The 26,728-nt window shown below is 29.7% G+C and overlaps 1 protein-coding gene across 9 annotated transcripts in view; it reads left to right on the top strand.

Annotated features, from left to right (window-relative positions):
- CROT (Carnitine O-octanoyltransferase) overlaps window positions 1-26,728 on the top strand; it is a 46,746-nt gene that overhangs the window by 5,945 nt on the left and 14,073 nt on the right. For 8 of the 9 annotated variants that reach the window (XM_075355380.1, XM_075355379.1, XM_075355375.1 and 5 more), the window contains exons 3-8: window positions 9,791-9,919; window positions 11,256-11,451; window positions 15,570-15,778; window positions 20,478-20,888; window positions 22,483-22,616; window positions 24,840-24,963. In XM_075355380.1, the coding sequence (XP_075211495.1) occupies window positions 9,791-9,919; window positions 11,256-11,451; window positions 15,570-15,778; window positions 20,478-20,888; window positions 22,483-22,616; window positions 24,840-24,963 (1,203 nt within the window). Of the gene's footprint in view, window positions 1-1,166; window positions 1,268-9,790; window positions 9,920-11,255; window positions 11,452-15,569; window positions 15,779-20,477; window positions 20,889-22,482; window positions 22,617-24,839; window positions 24,964-26,728 lie in introns of those variants that run through there. The other variant, XM_075355382.1, reaches the window with a different exon arrangement.

Here is a 26,728-nt window from a genome sequence, read left to right as displayed (position 1 = left end):
AACCGGTAGGTTATGTTGGAATGAAATTTTATAAATGATACGTATAAATTAAATAATAAAAACATAAAACGTTATTTAAATGTTGCATTTATTTACCCTCCTGTTACAAAAGATGTTAAAAATGACCACCCTGGGCATCGATGTACTTTTATGCTTGACTGATAATATTGAGTCGTTTAACGCAAAACGTTGTCAGTTATGTTGATTTCTCGCTGAATGTTCACCTTCAGTTCATCAATGCTGTGGGGATTAGATGTATAAACTCTTTCTTTTAAGTAGCCCCAAAGGAAAAAATCGCAAGTAGACAACTTTGGGAATGTGGAGGCCACCGTCCTCTGCTGACAGCTCGTTTATTTGTGAAAGCTGCATGAACGCGTTTCAGTGAAACGTTTAATGTGCGACACATTGCTGTCTTGTTGGAAAAAGGTTAATTGCTAAAGTTAATTGTGCATAGACCTTCGAAAATTGTGAGGTAAACTTGTGATTGTCCAGTCAAAAAATATTGGTTCCACTATATGATTAGACAGAACACGAAACGGCACACCAAACACCAATTTTCTTATCGTGAAGTGGTCGCTCGAATATCTTGTGAGGATTCCTTGCCATCCAGTGAATTAATATGGCCGGACAAATGAAATCATCCCTTATCTGACATGAAATATAACATCGGGAATGTTTTCCAGAAGTCAGTTGCAATAATCAAGTCGTTTTGGTTTGTCTTGTCTCCTTCAGTTGTTGCACAATTGTAACAGGTACGGTTTCAATTTTTATTCATGAAGAATTTAATACCGGATTGTTGGGATAACTTGTGTAGTGATTTTTTTGACTGGCAGTAATTCTCATTTCAATATCGGCAATGCCCTGTGCAGTCCTAATGAAGGTTGCCCGTTTCGTTTTGCATATGAAACCGAACCTGTTACATGCAATTTTTTAACTAAATTGTGTATGCTACCCTTCGCTGGGATACAGGCATTCGGAAATTTTTATACAAATACTTGACGTTATTCTTCAAACGACCTAGAAAGAATGTAGCATTTGTTTTCTTGCACTTCAGTGCAAGAAAACGTATACTGCACTGACACGTAACCACCTGACAAACAGCAGCAACAATCAGTAGTAACATACATAGCCACTAGTCCACGCTAGTTGTGTGAGAGCCTTTCATAAATAGTGTTTGGTAGCAATTTCATTATGGGTTCGATTTTATGTTGCTCACTCTGTATAAAACAATAAAAGAAAAACAAAAATATCTTCTGTGTATTTAAATGTGTGTGTATGTATATATATAATTAATATTAATAAATTATAAAATTATTTTTTAAATAATTAAAAAAAAAAACATTAGTTTGTGTAGAACTACGTTTCGCACGAGATTTAGCGTGACGTATTGCAAAGACCGACAATGTAAATATCGATCCCTAGACGATTATCAATAAACTTCGTCATAAACAGAATCTTATAGCAAACTTAAGGAGTTCGATAAAATACACAATAGTGAAATCATAAATTTATAATTTTTATTTACAAAAAATGTTCATTTATTATGTTTTTTAATCAAAGCTATTATTATTTCTGAAACTAACGCTGACAGCTTTAAAAATAAACTATTAAACAGAATGATTTAAAAAACAGATGGTAATTGTAAAAAAAACAGACAGATTTCTAAAACTAACGCCCGAAGGGCGACGTCTAGGAATGGGATTATTAGATGTCCAAAATTGATTACCTCTTGATAAAATTTTTTTTTTTTTGAATGATGAAAATTGATCAAGGAAAAGCGAAAAAATAGCAGCAAATCTTTCCAATTAAATTTGATTTAGATCGGTTTAGGCATCTTTTAAAGATTGCACACTCAACATTTTCATTAAGATCTATAATATCCTTATGTAAATTCACTCAATACGAGAGCTGGAAGCTTAAATATAAATGTATTTATTTATTAGTTATATATTATATCCAGTTTAGGAAACAAATTATCGTAATATGAAACTAACCTTCCTTGACACAATAACAAAAGAGAAGTTAGTTTCAAAATCAATAAAACGCTAAGGAGGAAATATAGGATTAAAAATTCTTCTAATTTTGACCTTTGTTGTTTACCATTTGATTTGACTCACGTGTTTTGCCTATATGTATGTTTAATTGTAATTACAAGGCCGAAAAAAAATCATGTTTACGATTCTAAATGAAAGCAAGCCCTCATTATTTTTATCCTTCAAAAGAATAAATAATGAAAAAATATAAAAGTAAAGTAATTGAATAATGAAAAGTATAAATAATGAGGATTTTAAACCCTCGTTATTTATACTTTTGTTATTTTCTATTGTGTTTTATTTATTATTATTATTAGGGTATTAGTGAATCCATAGTGTTTTCAGTATCGATTTATTTGTATCGAGAATAGTTATTTTAAGATCTGCTACGATATTGAATGAATGAATTACGATAGTAAAATTTATTAATTTATTTTGTAATTATTATTACTGTTGTTATTTATTGTTTATAAATATTTAAGAAAAACTTTTATGATTTTTTGTCAGGCAGTATGTTCAACCATGTAAATATGTTCTTTCTTTTTTCTCTTATTTACTGATGTTGCTTCTTCTTACTTATTGTTTATATACATTTAAAAAAAACATGATTTTTTGACGGGCAGTATGTTCGATAATGAAAGCATGTTCTCAGCTAAGAGGAACGCATACACAGACAGATACACATACTGCCTTTAGTAGGGTAGGACTTAAATGCAATTTTAAGTAAAACTCAGTTGTTTTTTTTTTAATATTGTCCATTATCGTTATGACAGATTACATGTGAAATTTTTAAAGAAAGTTAATAAATAATTAAAAAAGAATCGCGGGCACTTCGCGCCCGCGATATTCATCGACCTTTGATTGTAATGTCGCAAAAAAAACTTGTTATCCTTATGAAGTAAACACATGTTTTTTGAGAAACTGGCGTTGGGCTAAATGAAAATATCAATTAATTAAATTCATCCATGATTTGGATGTTTTAAAAAATTACTTGTTTAAACAAACAAATTGAATCGAAGTGATTGTTTAATTAGCTAATGAAACACGTTAATATTCCATTTAATAATAATAATTAATATTAATAATTTTTGCAAGTTTAAATTGAATGATTTGTTCAAAAATAATTATGAACAATTTGTTACAGAAATAAACTTTAATCAAGTCAATGTTGATAAAGTGTCAATTTAAAACAATGAAATTGAAATCATAAATCAAATTCATGAAATTGCTGTTTTTGAAAAGCCCGCCAAAACCTGCTTGACAGGATAGTATATTCCATTGCACGACGGTTTGGCTCGGCTCGGCTCTGACGGAACGGGACAATTTTTCGTGCGTGCTGCTGGCGTTCATCGATTTATAAGACGTTGTCACGTCAAAAAATTTAAGGAATTATTATTCTTTAAAAAAAGATTATTTAAATTATTTATTTATAATATCTATTTAAATATCTAAAATATTAATATATACCAATAGTATTAATATTACCATAATATTAATATTTATAATACATTTATAATTATTTATTTAGAGAATTATCATCATTATTAATTAGTAGTAAACTATATTTGTTAGCTCTAGCTTTATTTTCATCTATTTCCACCTGGTGAACTCTAATGACAGTTTGATGAACACAGTTGATTGGCCTTCTAAGTCACGTACTTTTACTTGTACTTTGTACAAGGAAGTATTGTAATCACGAAAAATTTCGGTTTTCAAATTTCAACGGAAATATCCATTTTGACTAATTTCGGCGTGACGTCTGCACGTACGTATCTAGCATAACTCAAAAACGATTACCCGTAGAATGTTGAAATTTTGGATTTAGGACTGTTGTAACATCTGGTTGTGCACTTCCCCATTTGATTGCAATCAACGTGACCAAAAATGTCCAAAAAATCCCAAAATAAAAAAAAATTGGATTTTGGACTTTTTCTTAACTGCAGTAACAAGCCTTCATTGCGAGCGTTTCATCGATATATCATGTGGTACTTATTTTCATTGGTACCAGGGTCATAGTCCCATCGGATTGGTCTAGTGGTTAACGCGTCTTCCCAAATCAGCTGATTTGGAAAGTCGAGAGTTACAGCGTTCAAGTCCTAGTAAAGCCAGTTATTTTTACACGGATTTGAATACTAGATCGTGGATACCGTGTTCTTTGGTGGTTGGGTTTCAATTAACCACACATCTCAGAAATGGTAGAACTGAGAATGTACAAGACTACACTTCATTTACACTCATACATATCATCCTCTGAAGAATTATCGAAACGGTAGTTACCGGAGTTTAAACAGGAAAAAGAGAGAGAGAGAGAGGGTTATAGTCAAATAAAATTTTAATTAATGAAATATTTAGATCTTACAAGGGAAAGGCACATCGGTTTGAATCTGATTTAATTTCCCTTTTTTTAAATTTAATTATATTGATTTATTAATAATTATTAATCTCTAATTGTAAAAAAAGTACAATAAATAATAATTCAATAATAACAATAAAAAAAAATCAGAAGTTATTAGTTACAGAAAAAAAATCAGAAATAAAATGTTACATACTTTTCATTCTAATTCGAAAATTTTTATAAAGGTTAATAATTGTTAACAAATCAATATATTTATATTAAAAAAAGAAAGTTAAAGAAAAATTTATGTATATGAAGTCAGATTCAAACCGATGTGTGCATGATTACGGATCCGATATGTTCTCACTTACACCACATAATTACTTGAGTGATGTGAAACAAAATTAATATAAAATGCTGATACGGACAAAAAAAATTTGCTGCAATGTGGTATCCACCACAATGCAATTGTGTAACTGTCCACCTTATTAAAGAATTGGAGGATCATTTCTCAATTTCAAATGAAATAAGTTTACATGAAGTGTAGCAAAAAATGTTAATATGTAATTTAATAATTTATTATGTATTTAACTTAATAGTACACAGAAGTCCACCTCAGATTTTTTTTGACATTGAGGATTTGCAACTGCTATACTCATGGTCACCAAACTTTGATTCATTCGCTGCAGCATCACAAATATTTATTTTTCAGGGATGTCCTCAAGGATTTTCACAGGAAATCTGGAAATCGCTTCTAGCAAACCATGTGTTAAATAAAGCCACTTTCTGTTCCAATCTGGTAAATATTATTTTCTATCTTAAGAATTTTTCCAATTAAATTTGGGCTGCCTAAAGGGCCACATTCTACTTTCGGAACATTTAACAAAATAAAGACTCCAACTACAATAGGTTTCAGTTAATTCCCAATAGTTTCAATAATTTTTTCTGCTGCTGTCTTCTGGCCTTCATGTGCTTTTTGACGTTCCTTCATTATTATTTTTTCTTGTCTTTTGGAAATTTCACAGTGATAATCAGCATTATTCTACTCAGAGCTTGAGGCAACACTTTGACAACAAGTTGTATGAATTTTCATAGAGCATGAAGAGCACGATACAGATGATGTTTCATTCAAACAAATAGCACATGCTGCATGAACAAATAGAACATTTCTCGTTTTCCAAGTTAACAACTTAATTTTCTTCTCCTTCCTGTGCGATTTCTCTTTCCTTGCCGTCCTAAACCGTTCAAAATCTACTTCGCTGTAAATTTTTTCTATTGTGGTTGGTGCAATATTAATTGAACCGAATCCTAACTTTGGTTTTGTCCCAAAAAGTGCTGTGTACAGCTTCATCCTATGACTATGTTTTGAGGAGGTTTTTTTGCCACTGAACATAATGGCACCCTGTTATCTAATCTAAATTTCCCTTGTTGTCCATCCAAGCACGTAACATATTTTCAACATCCTGGTTATAATGCTCTATGCTTTCTTGTGGCTGTGGATGCTGTGGTCTTCCACAGACTATTTTACGACCAGGATACAGACCTGAAAATTCCTTGATCATGTCAGCAGTAAATTCATGCCTGTTGTCGTTCTGCAAAATGTGAGGTGCACCAACGTCAAGAAATATTTTCAGCAATTCAAATGCAACTTCAGCAGCATGCTTTGTTTTCATAGGGCAAAGAAGACAAATTGTATGATCTTGGTAATTCATTAACCATTTGTATTCTCCAGAAGGAGTTGATTGAAAATCAACTTCACTTCAAAGAATAAATCTTTTGTAATGATTGGTCGTACGTACAACAATGTTACGACATTGTTGATATTTTTTCGTGTTTTACTTCTACAAAGTGACACAAAAATTTCAGCTGCTGGTCACATAAAATTTATTTTTCAACGCAAACTGCATTTTATCTCTTTCACCGTGTCCAGTAGTACGATGATAGTGAAGAAGTGTGCCAAAATGTTGTTCAAGAGGAATTATTACTACAGCCGGATCCTCATTATTTTTCTTCCTTTTAATTAAAATTTTTTTTCACCCAGTTCTATTGTACCATATTTTCTAGTTAATGCATATTGCCTACTGGTTTTCTTTTTTCTGGGATCATTTGATTCTAAAATTTCACAGACGGTTTCTTCTACAGTTGCATTAGTCCACAGCTTTTTAAGTACATAGTCACTCTTGATACTGTATTCATTCATTTTTTTATTAAAGTTTAACTTCATGTTATAAAGTTCATCTTGGGGATCACTCCCCCATTGTTGCTGTTCTGCATACTGTCCTTCGCGTTTTAAAAACTTTTATTTTAATTTATTCAGTCTTGATGATGACACAAACCAAGAAGAAATAAAAAACACAAAATTTCACTAATCTATCTGACAAATAAAAACACACGATATCACTAAGTAGAATGTTGTATAGAACAAGAACGCAAGCACGCTGAAACAATTCAACTGCAGCTGAGTTGAAAGAGGCTCTTCGTCATCTGTTGCTATGTATGTTTCGACAGGTCATCGGTGCTGTCTATCACTATGCATGTATTGCAGTAAGCCTGGATGAAACCAGGCTGATTGAGCAAACAATTGCACATTTTCTAAAGTTGTACGGGCTCATTACAATAAGCCTGAAAAATATCAGGCTGATTAGAAAGTGGCAGATAATTTGCCAATTTGCTGGGCACATTGCAAAATGATGGCGGTCTTTACAGTAATTTCAATTCACCTGACATATATATATATATTTTCATATATATATGAAAAATCTCTCAAAATAGTGATTGTTTAGATTTTGACGAAACATCTTTTAAAAAAGCAGGTCACCAAATTGCTTTCAGAAAAAACAAATTCAAAGCATATTCTTACCTAACCAACATAATACTCCTAAAATGGTTAAAACTGCTCTGATGATTCCAAAGTTCTTTATTGGCTCCAACTTTAAATTAAGTTACATTGAATACTAAAAACCACCACACAATGAATAAAGTATATTCTATCATTCCCAGATTCATTCATTAAGTTTTAGTTTAAATTTGAGAATATTTTTTTCAATATTAAATTAAATTCTATTCAAAGAAAACCACCAACTATTAATTTAGATAATTTTTCATCACTTTAATGATGTTTTTTCTTGACATTACCAGCCTATCTTCATTTAATGCATGTAGAAAGCAACTATGTAAAATGGTCGTATATAAATTAAGCCAAGTGTAATTTTTATATCTGCAAGTTATCAACAAACAATAGAATGAAATGAAATTTAATTTTCCCTTACTTAAAATTACCCTTATTTAAAATTAGTGATATTGAAGGTTATGCAGCATTACTGACAGCTTGTTGCAAACCACAGTAAGTCTGAAGGGTAAGTAATTGATGTAGGAGAAGAAAGAAAAAGAAGTGGCGCGGGAATTACTATACTACATACAACATTGCTTACATCATCACCTTTATTATTTAAAACACAATCACTATCATCACTAACGTCATTTACGTTAATAACGGACATTTTCAATGGTATTATCCAAAACAAATAAGATGTTTCTATTTTCTTGAGATGGCTGCACCTTGATTTTCTTTTGACATTTGCAATTGAATTTGCTTGTTCTTCAATTAATGCAATAGCATCACTTATTTTAAAGTTAGCATTTTTTTCATGACATAATCTTTTAAAACTGCCCAAAGTTTTTCAATCAGATTTAATTTTGGAGAATAAGGAGCCACTCTCAAGATACTATGACTTTTTCGGCTAAAACTGAATCAGTTTTAAATAATGTAACACGCAGCTTTTGCAGTTTTATTAAACTGTACAGTTCTCATTTCAACATTATACTCATAAATGGCACATTATTTTGTGTAAGCCAATCGAACATGTCTGCTTTCACTTGCTTGAATTCAGAGTGTGGTTCAGATACACATTATGATACAAAACATTGTTTATGACAATGACTGAGTTAGATGGAAGATTAAGAATTAATTTTGTTGACAGTGAATGAGTTAGATGGAGGATTAGGAATTCATTTTGTTTTTCTCATCGTGCATAATTAATGGAAGTCATATGCTCTTAGTAATTTCCTGTTTTGGTACTAGATTTAAATATAAGAAGCGCATTTTTTACTGGAACACTTTCGTAACCATCATGAACAATGTAAACATGCTTGCCTTTAAAAATCGAAGCAGCAAAGTTGCAGTCACAGCCATCACTCCATGATATTGGTTTAATATGAATGGCATGTATATAGGATTTGTCTGTATTAATTAGAGGTCTGTTTTGGTTACATTACTTTTTAATAACCCTTAAGTAACATAGCCTCAGTTCCTGATTTTCTAATTTCTCTACTAAAATTTTTCTATTATATATAGTTTTTTCCAACCCTACATCTTTGACAATGTGCCATGAAAACCAAAGGCTTCTTTTAAAATTGATTTTCTCTTTTACAACTAGTGTAGCGATCGAAGAGAAATGCATTCACCTTTACCAATGATAAAATGATAAATCGTTTCACAAATGACCATTTTATCAAAGTTATCTATGGGCGTTTTACATTTTTTTAGGAGTGCTAAAGCTTTTATCAGGATTAGTTTTTGCTTCGTTCAGATTTTTTTGAATACTATTAAGTGAAATTCCTGTAGCTTGTGCGAGCGACACGTTGTTGAAGAAGAATAGGTCCACTTCTTGCCTACTTTGTCACAAAGTTAAAATCATTAAACACGACTACCCTCAACTCGGTGGATAAATTTATGCCACCCATTTTTTTTTATATCCCACTATTTTCACCTTCCATAATAATAAAGTGGATTCATAGTAGTACCATATGTTAAAATTATTGTAATCATACAATAATTTTAACATAAAATTATTTTAACATAATTGTTGTAATCAATTATTGTAAGGAAACAGAAGCCATTGACAACAGAAAATGTAAAATTAAAAAATTGTAACAATGCCAATTATTTTCATAAACAAAACACAACACAGTGTTTTCACAAAAGTATTATAATATATTCACACAGATACCCACTCATACAGATGTAGTAACAAACACACTATGACAGTGAAGAAGCAACTGAACGAATGCATTCCCCAACTGTCAAAAATGTGATCTGTATGAAAAGGCTTTAAGAACAGATATATTTTGGTTTGCAACAACCTCTATTTAATTGCAGCTCATGTTATTGCCATTATATATTACCTACTCGATAATAAAACATATTACCTGATTAAGGGTAGAATATTAATTGACAGTTGGTGCTTTGCTTTATATGTAATTGTAGTGTACAGATAATCTGCCTTCAAAAACTGATCAAAAGATATGTGTTTATTTTCACTGAATGGATTGACCTTAACTAATTGAAGTTGAAATGTACCTTATTTTATTTAACAATCTATTTATACAGCAATTTATTGATTTTGTTACTTTCTCTTTTTAGTTGGAGAGGTGGTGGGAAGATTATGTATATCTTAGTAACAGAGAACCATTGCTGCCAGGATGTAACATGACTGGACCATCACCCACAACAGAACTCGGTTGGAAGTATGGTCCAGGGAAACAAGTTTTGGTAATTTTTTTATAACAAACACTTTTGTTGACTGAAAATATTAAACTCATTAATAGTTTTGTAGTATAAAGTCAATGCTTAGATTAATAACAAGTCACTAACTCTGTTTATAATAAATGGCTACTAAATTGGATATATAAAGAAGTAATCTACTGTGTTTATTCAGGATAATCTTAGACACTACTAAATCAATTTGAAAAATGCATTCTTTCTTTAAAAGCTTACTTCTTCCTGTATAGCACAAACTATATTAGTTATATCATTCCAGCTGCATTCTTCATGTAGATTTCTTGCAACTTGAAACTCTTTGCAGCTTGTTTATTGACAGAAGAACACAATGGGAAACGTTTTTCATAAATTCTCCTCATACTTTTGGATTGTTATGAAAGGGAAGGTAATGGTATAAGTCGCTTTTGTACAAAATTGTGACCTGATATGAGTGTAGGATCCATTAATTTTCAGCTGAAATTAAGTGTTATTCACTTGAGTGGAAACATCCTTCCTTCCTACCTGAAAAAGATCCAAAATATTTCATCTGCCAGAAAGCTGATGATGCTTCCCTTTGATAAACAAGGTGTTATGCATCTGAATTCATGCTAAAGTGCTCCATAATTAATGTGGAATCATATTGTGAAATCTTGAAAAGACTGAGTTGATTAAAGATTGACAACCTGGAAAACTTACAGAAGGCACTGTGCTTCTTTTGAATGATAATTCAACTATACTTCACCATCCATCAGACAGATTGAAAAAATTTTGAGTAGGAGGTATGGGAACACTCCTTACCTTGTATTATGTCATTTCCATGTATTTGAGAAAGAGGCTCTTGTGAAATGGAATCCTTATTGAATGCAGGACAGAATTTTTAACAAGACAACTTGTGTAATAAACTTATAGTAAAATTAAATAGGGTCAATTTTGAACTGAATAATGTAAATGTAGAAATTTAATTTCATGTGTGATTTCTAGTGTTGTGAAACTGTCAGTAAGCATGACAATGTCTCATATTATTAATTGGGAGAATTATGTCTGGAGAAAATGTATGTATGATTCATTAATTTACATTAGAAAAACCTTGAAAATGGGCACAAAAAAGAATAATGTTAAGACTTAACTGTTTAGGTTTATATTTCTTAAGTTCAGTAGCATTTTCCCATGATATTATTGTCTTGTAGTTGTTAATATTAATAAAATAGAGCATTTTGAATTTATATCTTTCTAGAACAAATATTAAAAATTATTGTTTATTGGCTAATGCAGCTCTACTTTTAATTAACATATTAATTAAAAAGATAATTTTTAATTAATTAATTTATCTGTTTTTCAACTATTACAGTTTGCTGCTCGATATTGTTACCATACCGTAACTTTATGGTTACTGTTGCGGCAGGAACGTTATCGTCCTACCAAGATTAAAGATCGGTCAACTGGTAAAATAAAAATTTTCAATATGAACCAGTATCGACGATTGTTTAATACTTGTCAGATACCAAGAAAATCTATGGACCAAATGATTTGCTATTTTAAAACTGGTAATATGTGTTTAAAGATATGATATCTATTATTTGGTGAAATACTATTGCATATGCGTCATTTTTTCTTTATGTTATGATCTGACTGAATTTTTCAATTTTATTGTTTTATACTGTAGATAAGAAAAATCAACTAATACAAATATTTTTGCCCTTTTTCCTGTATGATTGAAAAGTAAAAAGTTGATTTTTGTATGTTATTAGGATACATTAAAAAATAATAAATATAAATACTGTGCTTTGTTTTCTCAATGAGTTTATGGTTTGTTCATAAGGTACAATATTTTTGTTGAAACACACACACATACACATGTATAAATACAGATTTTCTATTATTCAATGAATCAAATATTGCAATTTTATGATCATACTTAAATTGTGAGCATTTCCCTGTTTTTTTTTTTTTAAACTTATTGTTTGGTATTAAAAGAGCAGAGTATAATATTTTAGCACCGCTATTTATTAGAAAGTAATACAAATTTAATTAGTAAACATATTTTTGTTAGAAATGCAAATATAACATAAAATATTAGTGATGAAGGAACTGAACAACAGTTCCAATAAATTCTTTTGTAAGCATACTCCATGCATTTAGAAAATGAGTGTTTGGAAATTATGTAGTTTTAAAAAAATTATGAAGGGACCAAAAATAATATGAATAAGCAACTCCTGGATAACCCAGATCAGTTATAGTTTGTATATTGCTGATTATTTTATATTAACTGTTAAATAATAAACACAATTGGAATATTCAATCATACATTTTGAAATTGTTCACATTTAAATTAAGTTTATTTAAATGAATTCATTTACATACATCTGATATTGCTCATTTTCCTCAGAATTTTTTTTAAAAATTCATCTTACATAGTAATCATTGTTATATGGAATTAATACTCACAATCATCATAATTATTGGGAATTTTACCTTGATGCTTGTATTTTTTTAATAATTTATAGCTTTTATTTTCAAGTTGTAGGTATAAAAACATCCATTCGTGTGCATGTATATTTTATGATTTGCATTAACTTTAGGAACTAAAACAACTACTACTACTACTTTAGGAACTAAAATTCAATAAACAAAGTTACATATAATTCTAAATTGATTTAATGCATCTATGTTTTATATTTACAAAGCAAATAAATGCAAACACATTCACATGAACAACCACTGAGCATGAAGTTCATCAATGCGCAACTCTGTATCAGAATAAGGTTTTTACCGGTTGTTTTCATATTTTCTGTTATACTTTTTATTTATAATTGACATATTACAATTTTTTTTTCTGTAATATGTTGATTCTACATTTTTTCATTGACCTGCACAATGACTGAAAGACTAAATGACCAACTGATATTTTATGCTTAAATAGCCTCCATCATCCAAAAATGAACTTATTATGAAACTTCATTTATATTTATTTAAATTAATATATTAATGATTAAATTCATCCAGGGATGTTTTGAAATTTTTATATTTAGTAATAAAACAAGAGAGATAAAATTTCATTCTTGAACATTTCTGAGCTAGCAATAAATTTCATCACATATCTAACTGGTGTGTGAATGGGAGTCTGATTACTTTAACAGAAATATATGAATAAAGTCCATTAAATCATTTGCCAGTTTTGTAAATCATTTTATTGGCAGAATCTTCAGTTTATTTTCTTTTCTTATTTAGTCTAACATTAAATCTTCTCACCAAATTGGCAACAATTTTGATAAACTAATTTTTTATTATTCATTTTAGATTTCCTGTTTTGTTATAGTTATTAAAATCACTTTATAAAATAATTTTTTATTGTCCCTGTTTTTCTGTAATGGGGTATAAATTCATTAAATTTAATTTCGCACAAAACTTATCAAGAAAAGGTTTACTGTACTTTGAAATATATGTTTGGCTTCTTATGTATTAGTACAGTCAATTTATAATCAAAATATTCTGCTATGAAACTACTGTTTTGAAGTATAAAAATTATCTGTATTTAACAAATATTGATGCCATACTTAAATATTCATATTCTGTGTGTTCTAATTTGAATAAAAACTGCATCCACTAAACAGATCTGAATAAACCAGATTCATTTAAATACTTTGAACTAAATCATTTTTATTATGTCATTGTTTAAATATGCAAGAGTTAGCATTAAAAGAAAACGTAATCATTATAATATAATGAAATTCTGTCCAATGTTAAAGGTCATCACATAAATTATATTTTGTTGAATTATGTAAACTACACTATTGCATTTAATTTGCATTTCATTAAAGTCATATACACATTTAAAAAAAATTCTTAATGTAGAATTTATATTTATTCTCAGCTTTTTGTTTCTTTTTTTGAAAAAATAGTATTTTTTTGACAGGCTTAGGAAGGAGAGAGATTGGAAAAACTTTCTAAAGGAAAATTCTTTCCTCCTGTTACTATTTTTTCAGAATACCACAAAAAAAAAATACAGACTGATTTATTGTCCCTATGTCTACTCTTGGTCTTGAGCAGGTTACATCTCTAAAACATTCAAGACACTACTTCATGATAAGTTCTACATGTCTTGATGGACATGCATTAAATAACTAGAAGGGGAAGGTAGTAAATTAAGTCATATTAAAAATTTTAGCCTTGTCTAGAACATGTGACCAAGCATATTATGAAAATCCTAATTTTGAAAACAGGAAAACAAAATGGAATTTTAAAAGCTTAAACATTAAAAAGTGTTACAAAATTTCACCAAAGTAATAAGTTGTACAAATAAATAAATCTGTTATTTTTATTAATAATTAAGGTTTTACAATTTTTTTTAATAATTTACATTTCTACAAAATGACTTCTATAAAATATATTGACTTGACTTCTATAAAATGTACTTATATTGAAGAGGATGATATACTGTAATATACACATGTATAATTACATAGTCCTACATGTATAACATGTAGGACTACATAATTGTAGTCCTACATCATATACAGTGTACACTGAATACAATTTGAGCAGAGCATCTAATATTTCTTATGGAATATGAGATTTCTGTTACTCACTCATGGTGAGGCTGTGTCAGAGTTGGAGTAAAGTGCATAAAATAATTGTTCATTTTATAAACATAAAAAAAATGAAAATTGTCATTGTAAAGTAAAATTGTCATTGTAAATAAAATTGTCACTGTATAAGTAAAAGAAGCAAATGAACAAAATGTCATAAAATGTAATAAGTCATAAAGTAAACATGATTATAAAATAAAAGAAAGTAATGGAAACTGTTAGTAGATCTGTCTATGAGCTGAATTATTTTACTCAAAAAAATATACAAGAAGCTTTTCTTTACAATTCTGGTCAGGTGTAAAATTTATCTCTTTGTATACATGCATCAATTATTATTATTATTATTATTATTGCAAAATGAATACTTTTTTTTTTTTATTTCACAGAATGGATTGAATCAATTACTTTGAGAAAACAAATCAATTTTACTTTAGTTAAATAATTTTCTAGCTATAAATTTGCTATGTATTTCAAGAATTCAGTTTAATGTCAAAGTTATACATTACAATTTTTTATGCAATTCAATGTAGTGTAAACTAACTTACAGTAATTTTTACTTGAACTACCGTAATTTTAACATCATAATGTTCTGCTTGCTCTACTCTAACTTGTCAAAAAAAGTTTATGTTTATGAAAATAATGAAATCTGTATATATTTGAAACAAATATCTTTCTTTGATTCTGAAATATGCATTACTCAAAATTATTAAATAAAAAATTCATGAGATACAAAAAAAAATAAATGAGAAAAATCTCTTGACAGTTGTGTTGGATTTATAAGGCAGCTTTTTCAATCCATCTATGGCTTTTCATCAATATCTTAACTGGCTAAATTATTTTATCCAATTTTTACATTACATACAAGCTTGTTTAGCTAGAATTTATTTTCATTATCCATCTAACTTTGTGGTGAAATTACTGAAATGATCAATTATTTGATTATTTTGATCAATTATTGTTATTACCCAGTACTGTTTGATGTTGCAGGTTATGGTGTATTTAAGTTTCATTTTTTTTTTTCTTTAGCTAATGTAATAACATTAATGATGTACTGTGAAAGTTTATTTTATGAACAGAAGCAGAAGGTGACTGCCCAGCTCATGTCATAGTACTATATAAAGGAAGAGTTTATAAGATGGAATCATTTCACCCTGATGGTAGTCAACTCAGTACTGCAGAATGGCAGAAAGTGTTAACTCTGATTGTTGAAGATGCTATGGAAAAGGAAGAATTTGGAAGCAATATCAGCTGCCTCACTTCTCAAAACCGTGATTCATGGGCTGTGGTATGTTGTGTTATTTATAATACATTAATTGGATATGTGGTTAGTATTATCACTAATTAGCTGTTATTATAGTTATTCAATAACGCTTTAAGACGTTGGCCCAGGTTTAGTTTAATTATTTTTAATTGATTTGAATACCCTTCATACTGATTTACTTTAACAGGAGTTCAATTAACAATATCCTTTAACTGAATAAGACTAAATATTAAGCAGTGTCAGACTTGTGGTCTGATTTAAGGCCGTATAACCACATAATAAAATAAAAATATTATACATCCTACGTATAAATGCTATTAAATGAAATTTATTAAATAAATACTGGTGTAAAGATGTACGCTTGAATATCTACTAATAAATAATTATTAAGTTTTTGAAAGATCACTTTCATTTTTATCATTCAAGTTTATTTTTAATATTTTCATAATATTTATTAACAATACTTTTATGCAATGAAAAAATATTAAAGGCCAACTCTTCTCCTGATCTCTGAAAGTTGATAAAAGTAACACTGTTGCTTAAAATGATAGACTGCTTGTAAATTACTATCAACTTTCTTTCTACTCTTTGTTCACCCATGAACATTTTTGAACTTATTTTAGATATGTTAACCATATAAATATATGGTTTAAAACCATATAAAACTTGGTTAAATAGTTTTGAGTTTCCACAGGATGGATGTTTTGTTCAGTCTCGTGGGGGATGGCCACTCTCTGCGGTCGTGGTTGGCTTAGATTCGTTGGGTGTCTTCTGGATGCCTCATTGGTCTGATGAGCAATTCACTGTTGTGCGAATCATCGGGGTACACTCAATGTCGTACTAGTGTTGAGATACTTTCAGCTTGGATGTAATATCAATGACTTGCTGGCAAAGTTGGGCAGGATTCTGGGCTGTCTCCTGGTCATCAGAGTGCTGGTTGCTCTAGATGCTAATCCCAAGTCTCCTGCCTGGGGTTCACCACTCACTTACCCCAGAGGTGCTGGTCTCGAATAGTTCGTTGAAGCCAGGAACCTTTACTTGATTAACAATGCAGAACAACTGCCAACTTTCTCTTGCAAACTGGGGGAAAGTTACATTGATGTTACATTGATGGTGACGAGCAACCTGCTACAGTGTACAAGTAGTTGGACTGTCTGGCCCAAGGCCAGTGTGAGTGATCATAGGCTTATAACCTGTGAGATCATTTACGGAGGCGGTCAAAGAGCTCTAGATTCAGGTTGCTATAATGTAAGGGGCCTGGATCAGGACAGGCTGCGGCGCGATTGCACAGCTGCCTTGCAGTGGCTGGAATTGCACATGCAGCACAGACAGGAAGTGGAATTGATGGCTGAACAATTCAGCCAGGCTATCAAAACAACAATTCGCGAACAGGGTTCGCGCTTCCACGGTTATGGTCAGTTAGTTTGAGGGAATCACGTTAGGCTGGACGTGAAAATGTCTGTTTGAGGCCTATGTGAAGGCGAAATTTGATATGTATTTTACTGACCTGCTATGAAGTACAAGTAGATGGACTGCCTGATCCTGTGGTCCTCTGATCTTAGCTTGCTGTGCAGAAGAGTTAGGTCCGCTAGGAGAAGATACAGTGTCACCCCCAACAGGGATTATCATTGATGATATGTGCGCTGAGGGTCTGCAGCTCTACCAGCGCGCTTGTAATGAGTATGTTCATATCATCAAGGAAGCCAGACTCAAGTTATGATAAAACTTCATGCACAAGTTGCAGCACAACCCCTGCCAGCTCGCAAAATTATGTTACTGCCCAAAGCTATTGTACGTGCTGTCCAGTGTTCAATACAGATTTGGTGGTCGTGACCATACTTTAACATCTGTGGCAACTTTCCAGGCGTTTCTGGATACTCTGTTTCCAGATGCTCTGCAGGGTGAAACAGAAGTCAGCTTCAGAGCGGGTGAAACATCATTCCCTGGCGTGCAGGCTGTGGATCCCATAGATATAGACCAAGTGGTTTCTCAAATGGTACTGGGGATTGACCAACTTGACTCGGATATATTTTACCATCTACTGTCTGTCATTAGAGAGCCGCTTGACAGGCTGTTCTCAAGGTGCCTAAGCTGGGGCTACTTCCCAACTTGTTGGAAAGTGGCTTTGGTGAGGGTCTCTTAAATCTAGGAAAGGATCCGAGTGAGGTGAGCAGTTATTGGCCCATCAGTCTCTTGCCAGTAACAAACAAGTTGCTTGAAAGGCTGGTTGTGGAATGGCTCTGGGAAAGCACTGAGGTGATGTTTTCTAAATCAAGGCCAAATGAACACCTGATGTTTGACTGCCCTGCTCTTTGGGGGGGGGGGGGGCAGAGACCAGGGCACCCTGGAACTTAGAGGTCAAGGGGAAAATTGGCCACTCACAAGCGGCAAGTCAGTGTGGTGAGAGCCACATTGTCGAACCATGTGAGAGTTCCCAGATGCAGTTGCTTTGTTCAACTGGCATCCATAGTTTACTTAAAGGAAAGACTCTTATCGCATTGCCGTGGAAGCTAACCCTGAGTATGGCTGACCACCAGCCAATTATTATAGCTCCAACCGCTATAAAATGGTGGACAGGTAATTGCTGGGATTCAGCAACCTAGGCGTGGCAAAATAAATTTTGGCTGCCTAGACAAAATAAATTTTATTATGGATGTCATATATATTTTTAGTAGTTGACGAGGTGCACCTACCCATTTTAGCAATTATATGATAAGTGAGCGGTTGGGACATGCAAGTTGGTGGAGTATGGCACCACGCTTAGTCCGTTCACACTGTTACGTAAGCTCTAGGAGCTATGTTAGGATATTGGTCACTAAACTGTTCGAGGCTCAGTTGCCGTTTGTAACACAGACATTCAGTCTTATGCTTTAGGGCGACCGAATGGGGTGGTGGTGGGAGATTATCCAAGTTTAATAAAATAAATATCAAATTGAACATACCTTGTAAAATTGAAAATACCTGTATTCCAGTATTGGTTTTTTCTGGTCTTATATTTTCAAATTTAATGAACTTTGTTGTGCATATTTACAATAATTACAAAAGTAACATTCAAATAGATAGAAATTTTTCAAAAGCGTTTGATATAGTCAATCACAAAAACCTTTCTTTAAATTTGGATTGATAGTCAATAGACAATGTTAATACAATAAAGCATTCATTGTTAATGTTCCTAATTAAAGATTGTAATGGGATCATATTTTGATTAGTAACTGTGTTTGTCATATGACTATGGTTTTTGTCATTCCCAATGTTTTTTGGTGTAAAAAGAAATGGAACAAATTGCTAATGAATGTTCCAGTTTCTGGGATGATGCAGTTGTTTAATACAATATATAATATTATAGAGAATGAGCATGTTATGGAATTTACTGTTAGAATAATATGCAGTCTCAGAAAGCTGTTACTATCAATCTCATCAAGCTGGGTTAGTTACTGAAGTGTTCATTAAGTAAGTGTGTAATTTTATGTAAAATTAGCAATTTCAGAATCATGTTTTCATTTTTAGATATTTTCATAAACATACAATATGGTTTAGATACTTTCATATTTATAATAATAAATGTATGGTGATTTATTTTATTTTTATTATTATTATTCTTACAGAATGTAGCAATTTAAATTGTATATCTACACATTGCATTGTATATGTGATTTTTATAATTCTCATGATGCATATTGCAAACTTAAATTGTAAATAAAATAAAATATTAAGCACGACATGATATATATCACTGTTTTATAACTGTTAAATTTTAATTCTAATGATAGTTTTATTGATTACTGTTATCACTGGAGACAGATATATGCTATTTAATTTACCAGTTAAGTGAGTGAAAAAGTATAATATTTCAGCCCACTGCAGTTGAGTTGATTGTGAAGTCATGTATGTGTATTAGAGTAAAGGTGTTAATAGAAAGACTAACGTTTGACTCTGTTACTAAAATGAATTTTATATTTACTAACAAAACTGTTCAAGTGATAGTAGAGTGTGAGTAACTTTAGGAAGTATATTGTGTGTAGATATATTTTATCTGTAATAATGTTTATGAAATCAAAAACACTGACTGGTGTCTTGTTTTACTCAACATTCTGACATACACATCTACAACTATTATGCACATAGTATTTACTATGTCTAGATTTTTTTTTTTAAATACAAAGTGTCAGTGGATACACTGTACACTACAAATTTTAATGATCTCTGCAAAATTTGAATATCTGTTCTTTGTGAGCACAAAGAAAGAATTATGCTAGATGGTTGTTTAAATAACCATTTAATTAGCTACATTAATATCAGTAAGTATTATTATCAATACTGCTCTAACTATTTTTTATTGTTTTAATTATGAAACAGATCAGTGGTGTATTGTTGAACTAGCAAAGTACAATAAGATAAAATTATATTTAAGTAGTCTTATGTATTAAAATTAAATTGCTTGATTTAAATTATACTATTTTTCATTTTCTATATATATATAGTATGTGTATCTATATATTTAACAATCCAGAAATGGCCATATAGTTTTAGATTTTAAGTAATTTCTTTGATAAGTGGTTTGTAAGTTTTTCTTATTCATCAATTTATTCTTTAAATGATAAAATCAGCAGGGTACTCCTGTCCTGATCATTTTTCTGTTTCTGTTGTTTTTTTCAAACTGTTGAATGCTAGTAGTTTTATTTTAATTTTTTTCTTTTAATGTAGGTATTTTTTTTCTTTACAGGATCGAGAATATCTTATCAGTTTGGACAAACAAAATGAAGAATATTTACATGCGATAGAAACTTCTATGTTTATATTATGTTTAGATGATGATAGTCCAACCACAGAGTCAGATGTCAGTCATCTAAATTTGACTGGGAACCTAAGTTGTCGTTGGCCTGATAAATCTTTAAATATTATATTCTTTAATAATGGCTCATCATGTGGACTTAGTAATCATGCAGCTTATGATGGTATTGTTAGTGTTACAACAATGCATTTTCTTCATCTTTCACTTGCAGAAAACAGGGATAATTGGCAGGAATCAGTTTCCGTTCGACCTGGTATAATAAAACCTTTGGAAATTGAATTTATTGTCGATTCTAAAATCAAACAGAAGATTAATGATGTATTGTTGGACCAGCAAAATACAGTAAGATAGTTATTTTTAAATAATATTTACTTGCTAAATTCCTTAATAAAAAAATAATAATAATTTTAAAAAATTATTAGTATGCTAATTTATTCACAAGTTGTACCACTAATTAATAACACCATGAATATTTAAATAAGTTTCATGGTCATGCAAGTATGAATGTAAATACTAATTATATTGCTGGTCCTTATATATGTTTCTCAATCCATGGACAGTAAAACCTGCCCTTTTTTAATTAAAACCCTTTTAAAACAGAATTTCATTTTTCTAAGGAATTATTGCAAGAATTAAAATTGTCAGAGATGTAAATTTGATCAAGATATTTCAAGTGAGCAAAAGTATTCTGTCTGAGACAGTAACAATGCTTTACAAGAAATTATTTATCTAATCAAAAAAAAAAAAATGATGACAATAATGAAATTATTTATTAATTTTTCATTGGATGAAATGGTTTTAGGAAACAGTTAAAATTATGGAGCTGTATAGAAGAGGGCAAGTTAAAATTATGTCAAAGCCATTGTTATACACTATGTAATGACTTTACAGATAGAAGAAAGACTCAATAAAACAGTAGAAGGTGATAGTAATGAAAAATAAGAAAATATAGGTTTATTGTATTGCATTTTATATGTATATGTAAAAATATTTAATCATTGATTTTATTCTTATATTAAAAAAATTTCACTACGATTAAAACACCTTAATAAAAACTTACATCATTAAGTAATAACTAAACATGTTAATATATTGCTTTGGAGAAGTTAATAATTGCAATAAGTTTCTGATTACCAAATTGATTGGGATGTATAAAGCATTATGTTTGAAAAATGGCTGTCTTTAATGTTTATAAATTCTTTCTAGAGCCTTCAGAATAATCCACATTGTATTTTGAATGATATCCCATAATTGTATAAAAAATGAATACCAGTCTCAGAAATAGATGTAATATCAGTGATTTAACACCACTAATAGAACATAGCTGCTGTAAATGCCACAGAAACTACACTTAGCTGACAATGATATGGAACAGTTTAATATGCTAGTCTGCTGGCAAAATTGTTTTAAATTTACCACATATTTTATTTTATTTCAGTTAAATATTTATTTTTATTGCATATATTTTGACTACATTTTAACTACTTTAAATTTTTATGAACAAAAACAAACACACATTTTTATTTAAAAACAAAAAACATTACTTATACAATTCAATAAAATACTTGTTTAGAAAATTAATAAAATTACAACTTTTTGCATAAACACTGTGTCTAAAATGTAACATCATAGTAATGTGGTAATTTAAATTTATTTGCTGACATCAGTACTCACTGTCATTTTGGCGTTGAGTACTAATGTCAGAAAATTTTGGCTTATTAATTAATATTCAGTAAGGTTGTGATATCAGTAAATGGTAATATGTTGTTGTTATGAGTTATACTACACCTCAAACAGTTCTGTGTTTGATTTGGAAGCCTGTCCCCTAAAAAACAAAAAAAATACTCATTAGTAGTAGCTTTAGTTATTTTATATCTCATTAATAAACATTTTTTTGATTACATGTAAATGTTTGCTTTTTGCTTTGTTATATTAGAGGGCTCAGTATATTATGACTCATAAGGAATTTAATAACTTTGGTAAAGATGAAATACAGCGAAGGCATCATTTACATCCTGATGGATTTATACAAATGGCTTTACAATTAACATATTATAAAATGCATGGAAGGTAATAAAATGAAAATTTGATGTTATTGTTGCTCTCAGTTTCTCATTATTTAAACTTACTCTATATAAGTAGCTTAAAGCTACTGATAATTGAAATGAATAATGAAAATATAGATCAGAATCACAAAAATTGCTATTTAAATTATTTTCTGGTTTCATCTGCAGAGAGCAGTGCTGAACAACATAAAAAATTTCATATTATGAGCTTGGGAAAAAACTTTAAATCTACTAATATGAATTTTACAATTCAGATTAGTCTGTGATGAGTTCAGATTATTTTACTCCTGTTGTAAGTTGTATTATATTCTTTTAGTAAACTTCACAAGTGTTCATGGAAAGATATTATTTTTGTTGAATTAAAAAAGTATCTGAATAACTAACCTTTAATATGATTGCTGTTTTAATAATTTTATTTTATTAATAATATAGAATGAACAAATTTCATAATATTTTCTAATAAAACCCAATTTTCCAGGTCATCCTAATTTAAGGACGCTGGATGTTTGTAATAACCAAATAAAATTGTGCCTTTGCAAGAATATGGCTATTCAAAATATTATAGCTGCATAGTACATTAACTCTAATTTTATTATTTTTATCATTCATAATTATTTTAAGTAAATAAAACATAATATAATTAAACATTATAATTGAAGTAATAATACATTAACAGTTTGTTTTGACTTAAAAATTTGTATGTCTGAAAGTATCCCATTCATAAAGTATTATCATAGTTATTTAAAATCATCCTTGAGTTGTTTTGACTTCATTTACAGTTTTCTAATTGTATTTTTTGTCTTTCTTAAGTTTTAAGTTTCCTTTTTTGCTCATATCTTATTGCTACAATAAGCATCGAACAGGATGAAATGACAGTGCTTAGTAGTTGTCCTTTTTTAAATATTTCTACATTTTTTTCAAATATGTTCATGCATATGCATAAATTATTTTAATATATAAAATTGCATTTTCCATTTCATGTTTTTTGTTTGAGAAAAGCGTTTACTATTGATCTACCCAACATTCTTGTAAAAAGACTGATGTGTGTTTTACCTTTTTTTCCGGCAGTGCAAATGTTGTTTTTCTTATAGACATCATAAGACTCCTCCAAAGATGTATTGTGTTGTTTGAAGTTGGTTGGAATACAGCAATTTTAATTTTTTGAACAAAGCTTCATCTTTGTACTTATACAGTATGGTGTATGAAATCATAGTTTGTATAAGAAATATTTATTGTCTTTCACTTATTCATTTAAAGTTAATTTTTTGTTTTCAGTTGATGTTTTAAGCACCTGCCCTATTATGTTTTATATATAACATTGTTCCTAATGGTTCCACTTGCATAAAATCCTTTAATTCTTAAAATGTAAATTTTTAGTCATGTAGAGAAAAAGTATTATTAAAATATATTTAAGCTGATTGGATAAAAAACTGCAGATGTCATTGCTAAAATTCATCTAGTGCCAATTCACACATTAATACTTCCATAATTACCTTTTCCTGATTATGGAGAATAATTATAACAGTAACATCACGACTTCACATTCTTTGTACCCAAAAATTTTACAATGGATAAATTGTAATAATAGGTGACGACCATAATACTGAAACTGTCATTTCAGCAATAGGTAAGTCCATATAAAATATCCTTTTTCCTTACATTATATATATGCATAATCCTAAAATGTACTGTATGCTGCCCAAGAAAAAAGAAGAATATTTTGGTTGGTCTGTTGAACAAGTATTTTTCTTTTTGATTTTTTTCTATTGGAATAAGTTTCAGAATATATTTTATTCAACTTCATTTTTAACAGTAACATCAACTAACTACTCCTGCTGCTATATCTTTTACTACTGGTAAATCTCAGCAATATGTTCTTTATTGTGTTCTTTCATCAAAATCAGGAGTATAGCAATGATGACTGTATTCATGTTTTCAGAAAAAAGATGTATTTCTCTGAAGTAGATTTAAAAACTTTGTTATTCCTTCTTGCAGAAAATACTAATATGATGCTATGAGAGAATATATTTGTAAGAACTCTAAGAGAAATAGAACAGATATGACCTTTTTCCAGTGACATCACTTGAGGACAGTGATATATAAAAATGTGAATAATAACTTATATTTGATACTTAGATATAGTTTTTACCACTATTTTACAAAGTTTAGTGTAGAAAAATATATAAATTGGTATATTTATTATTTATTTTTTCATTTAAATTTGCAGACCAGTACCTTGTTATGAGACTGCTAACACAAGAAGTTATTACAGGGGCAGGACTGAGACGCATCGTTCTTGCACTAATGAGGCTGTTAATTGGGTTAAAGCTATGGTAGATGAAACAAAAAATGTAATGAAAAATTAATTATTTTCAAAATGCTTTTGTTTAATATTTTATTTCATTTTGAAGCAGATTAGTTTAGATCTGAGGAGGAATGTTTTAGTTTGAAAGCTTAAAGGCTGAATGTACACCCTCAGATTTTGTACCTTAATCTAATAGGATCTTCATAAATTCCTAATCTGATTTTTTTTCCAGACAAGTTCATTTTCTTTAAGATACAGAAACTGACCTATCAAATCAGAAATTTTAATCAACAGATCAATAATTTGAATCCTTCATTTTAGAATATCTCATCTCAGGACTAAAACCTACAAACTTGGATTGTTGACATAATTTACCATCTTGGATCTCCTCAAAAAATGTATCCTTAGCTATTAAATGATTACTGAAAATTCTAAGCTGAATCACAAAAATGATAGTCTTGTTTATTTTACCTATTCAGTCTAGGAAGAGATTAAACAATACCACATCTGCATTCTTTAATGTCAAACCAGGAATATTTTTAATAAAACTTTAGGTTGGATTCTTATCATTTATTACCTCAAAAAATCCACTTTTGACTGTATTTTTAGTTACTACAAGGCTGGTTCACGACTAATAAATAATTTCCTAGTGTACTTTTTATGAAATACCCAAAAGCACCATAAAATTTTATTTTTTTAAAATTAAATTGATTTCTGTAATCAGATTAGAACATAATATCAGATTAGTTGTGAATAAATTAATAATTTACAAAAGTAATTGAATAACCATTGTAAAAATAAGGTTAAACAGATTTCTACTTGGATTTCTTTTACAAGTTATGGAGTGACATCTTATTTTAATTTAGATTTATAAATCTAAAATAATTTATAATGATTGGATCTCTTCATCCTGAAGTTGTGGATATCTTCATTGTGTAATAAAAATTGATGAAAAGTTTTCTTTCATGAATATAAATTATATGAAAAATGTTGCTTAAAAAAATATCACCTGGCTTTAAGACATGATTTACGAACAAAGCAACAGTAATTGATGTGTGTGGTGCTTGAATAATCCAGCTGAATGTTGAGTTTTTCAGACTTTTTATGACTAGAAAATATTTAAAATTAAAATTATGCTTTCACGTAAATTTTTTTCTGTTTGCTTCTAATCTAATTATTATTCTATATTTCAGCTAATACCTATGAATTTAAAAATTATTCTTTGTTATTTTTTGTAGTTAGACGTAATAATATAATTTATAACCAAAGATGTTTTTTAGTTATAAAACTATAGGATTATTATAGAAATTATTTTATTTAGGATCATGGAGTATTTTGAGAGTTGTTGGTATAGTCAACAAATGACAAGTGCAAGCATAGGAATAATAATGAATAAGGATATAGGACGTAGAACAGAAAAGTGAATAAATTATTTTAGAAGCTAAATTTAAAAAAGGTGATCATATTATATAAGAAGTAGCAGAGTTTTGTTTTTAAATAGTAGAACCATATATCATTATGAGGTGAGATCAAAACCAAACTGGCACAAGCAAGGAGACTTGTCATACAGAAAAGATGTCTGGTGGTAACAAATGTAGATCTAAGAATTAGAAAGGTATTTTTTAAATATTTGAGTTATAGCAGTTTATGGTAGCATATAATATACAATAGGGAAAAATAGAAAAAAGAAGAATTGAATTTGAAACATGGTATTACAGGAGGGTGTTAAAAATTTGACAGTTTGTAAAATATAAAATAAATTAGTATTAAGATGAACAGGATATAAGAGAAATTAGCCATAGAATGCTGTT

This window comes from Lycorma delicatula, chromosome 2 (assembly GCF_047948215.1).
Source record: "Lycorma delicatula isolate Av1 chromosome 2, ASM4794821v1, whole genome shotgun sequence".
Taxonomy (NCBI): Eukaryota; Metazoa; Arthropoda; class Insecta; order Hemiptera; family Fulgoridae; genus Lycorma; species Lycorma delicatula.
The sequence above is the reverse complement of the archived record's forward strand: the minus strand, read 5'-3'. Positions and strand labels throughout refer to the sequence as shown.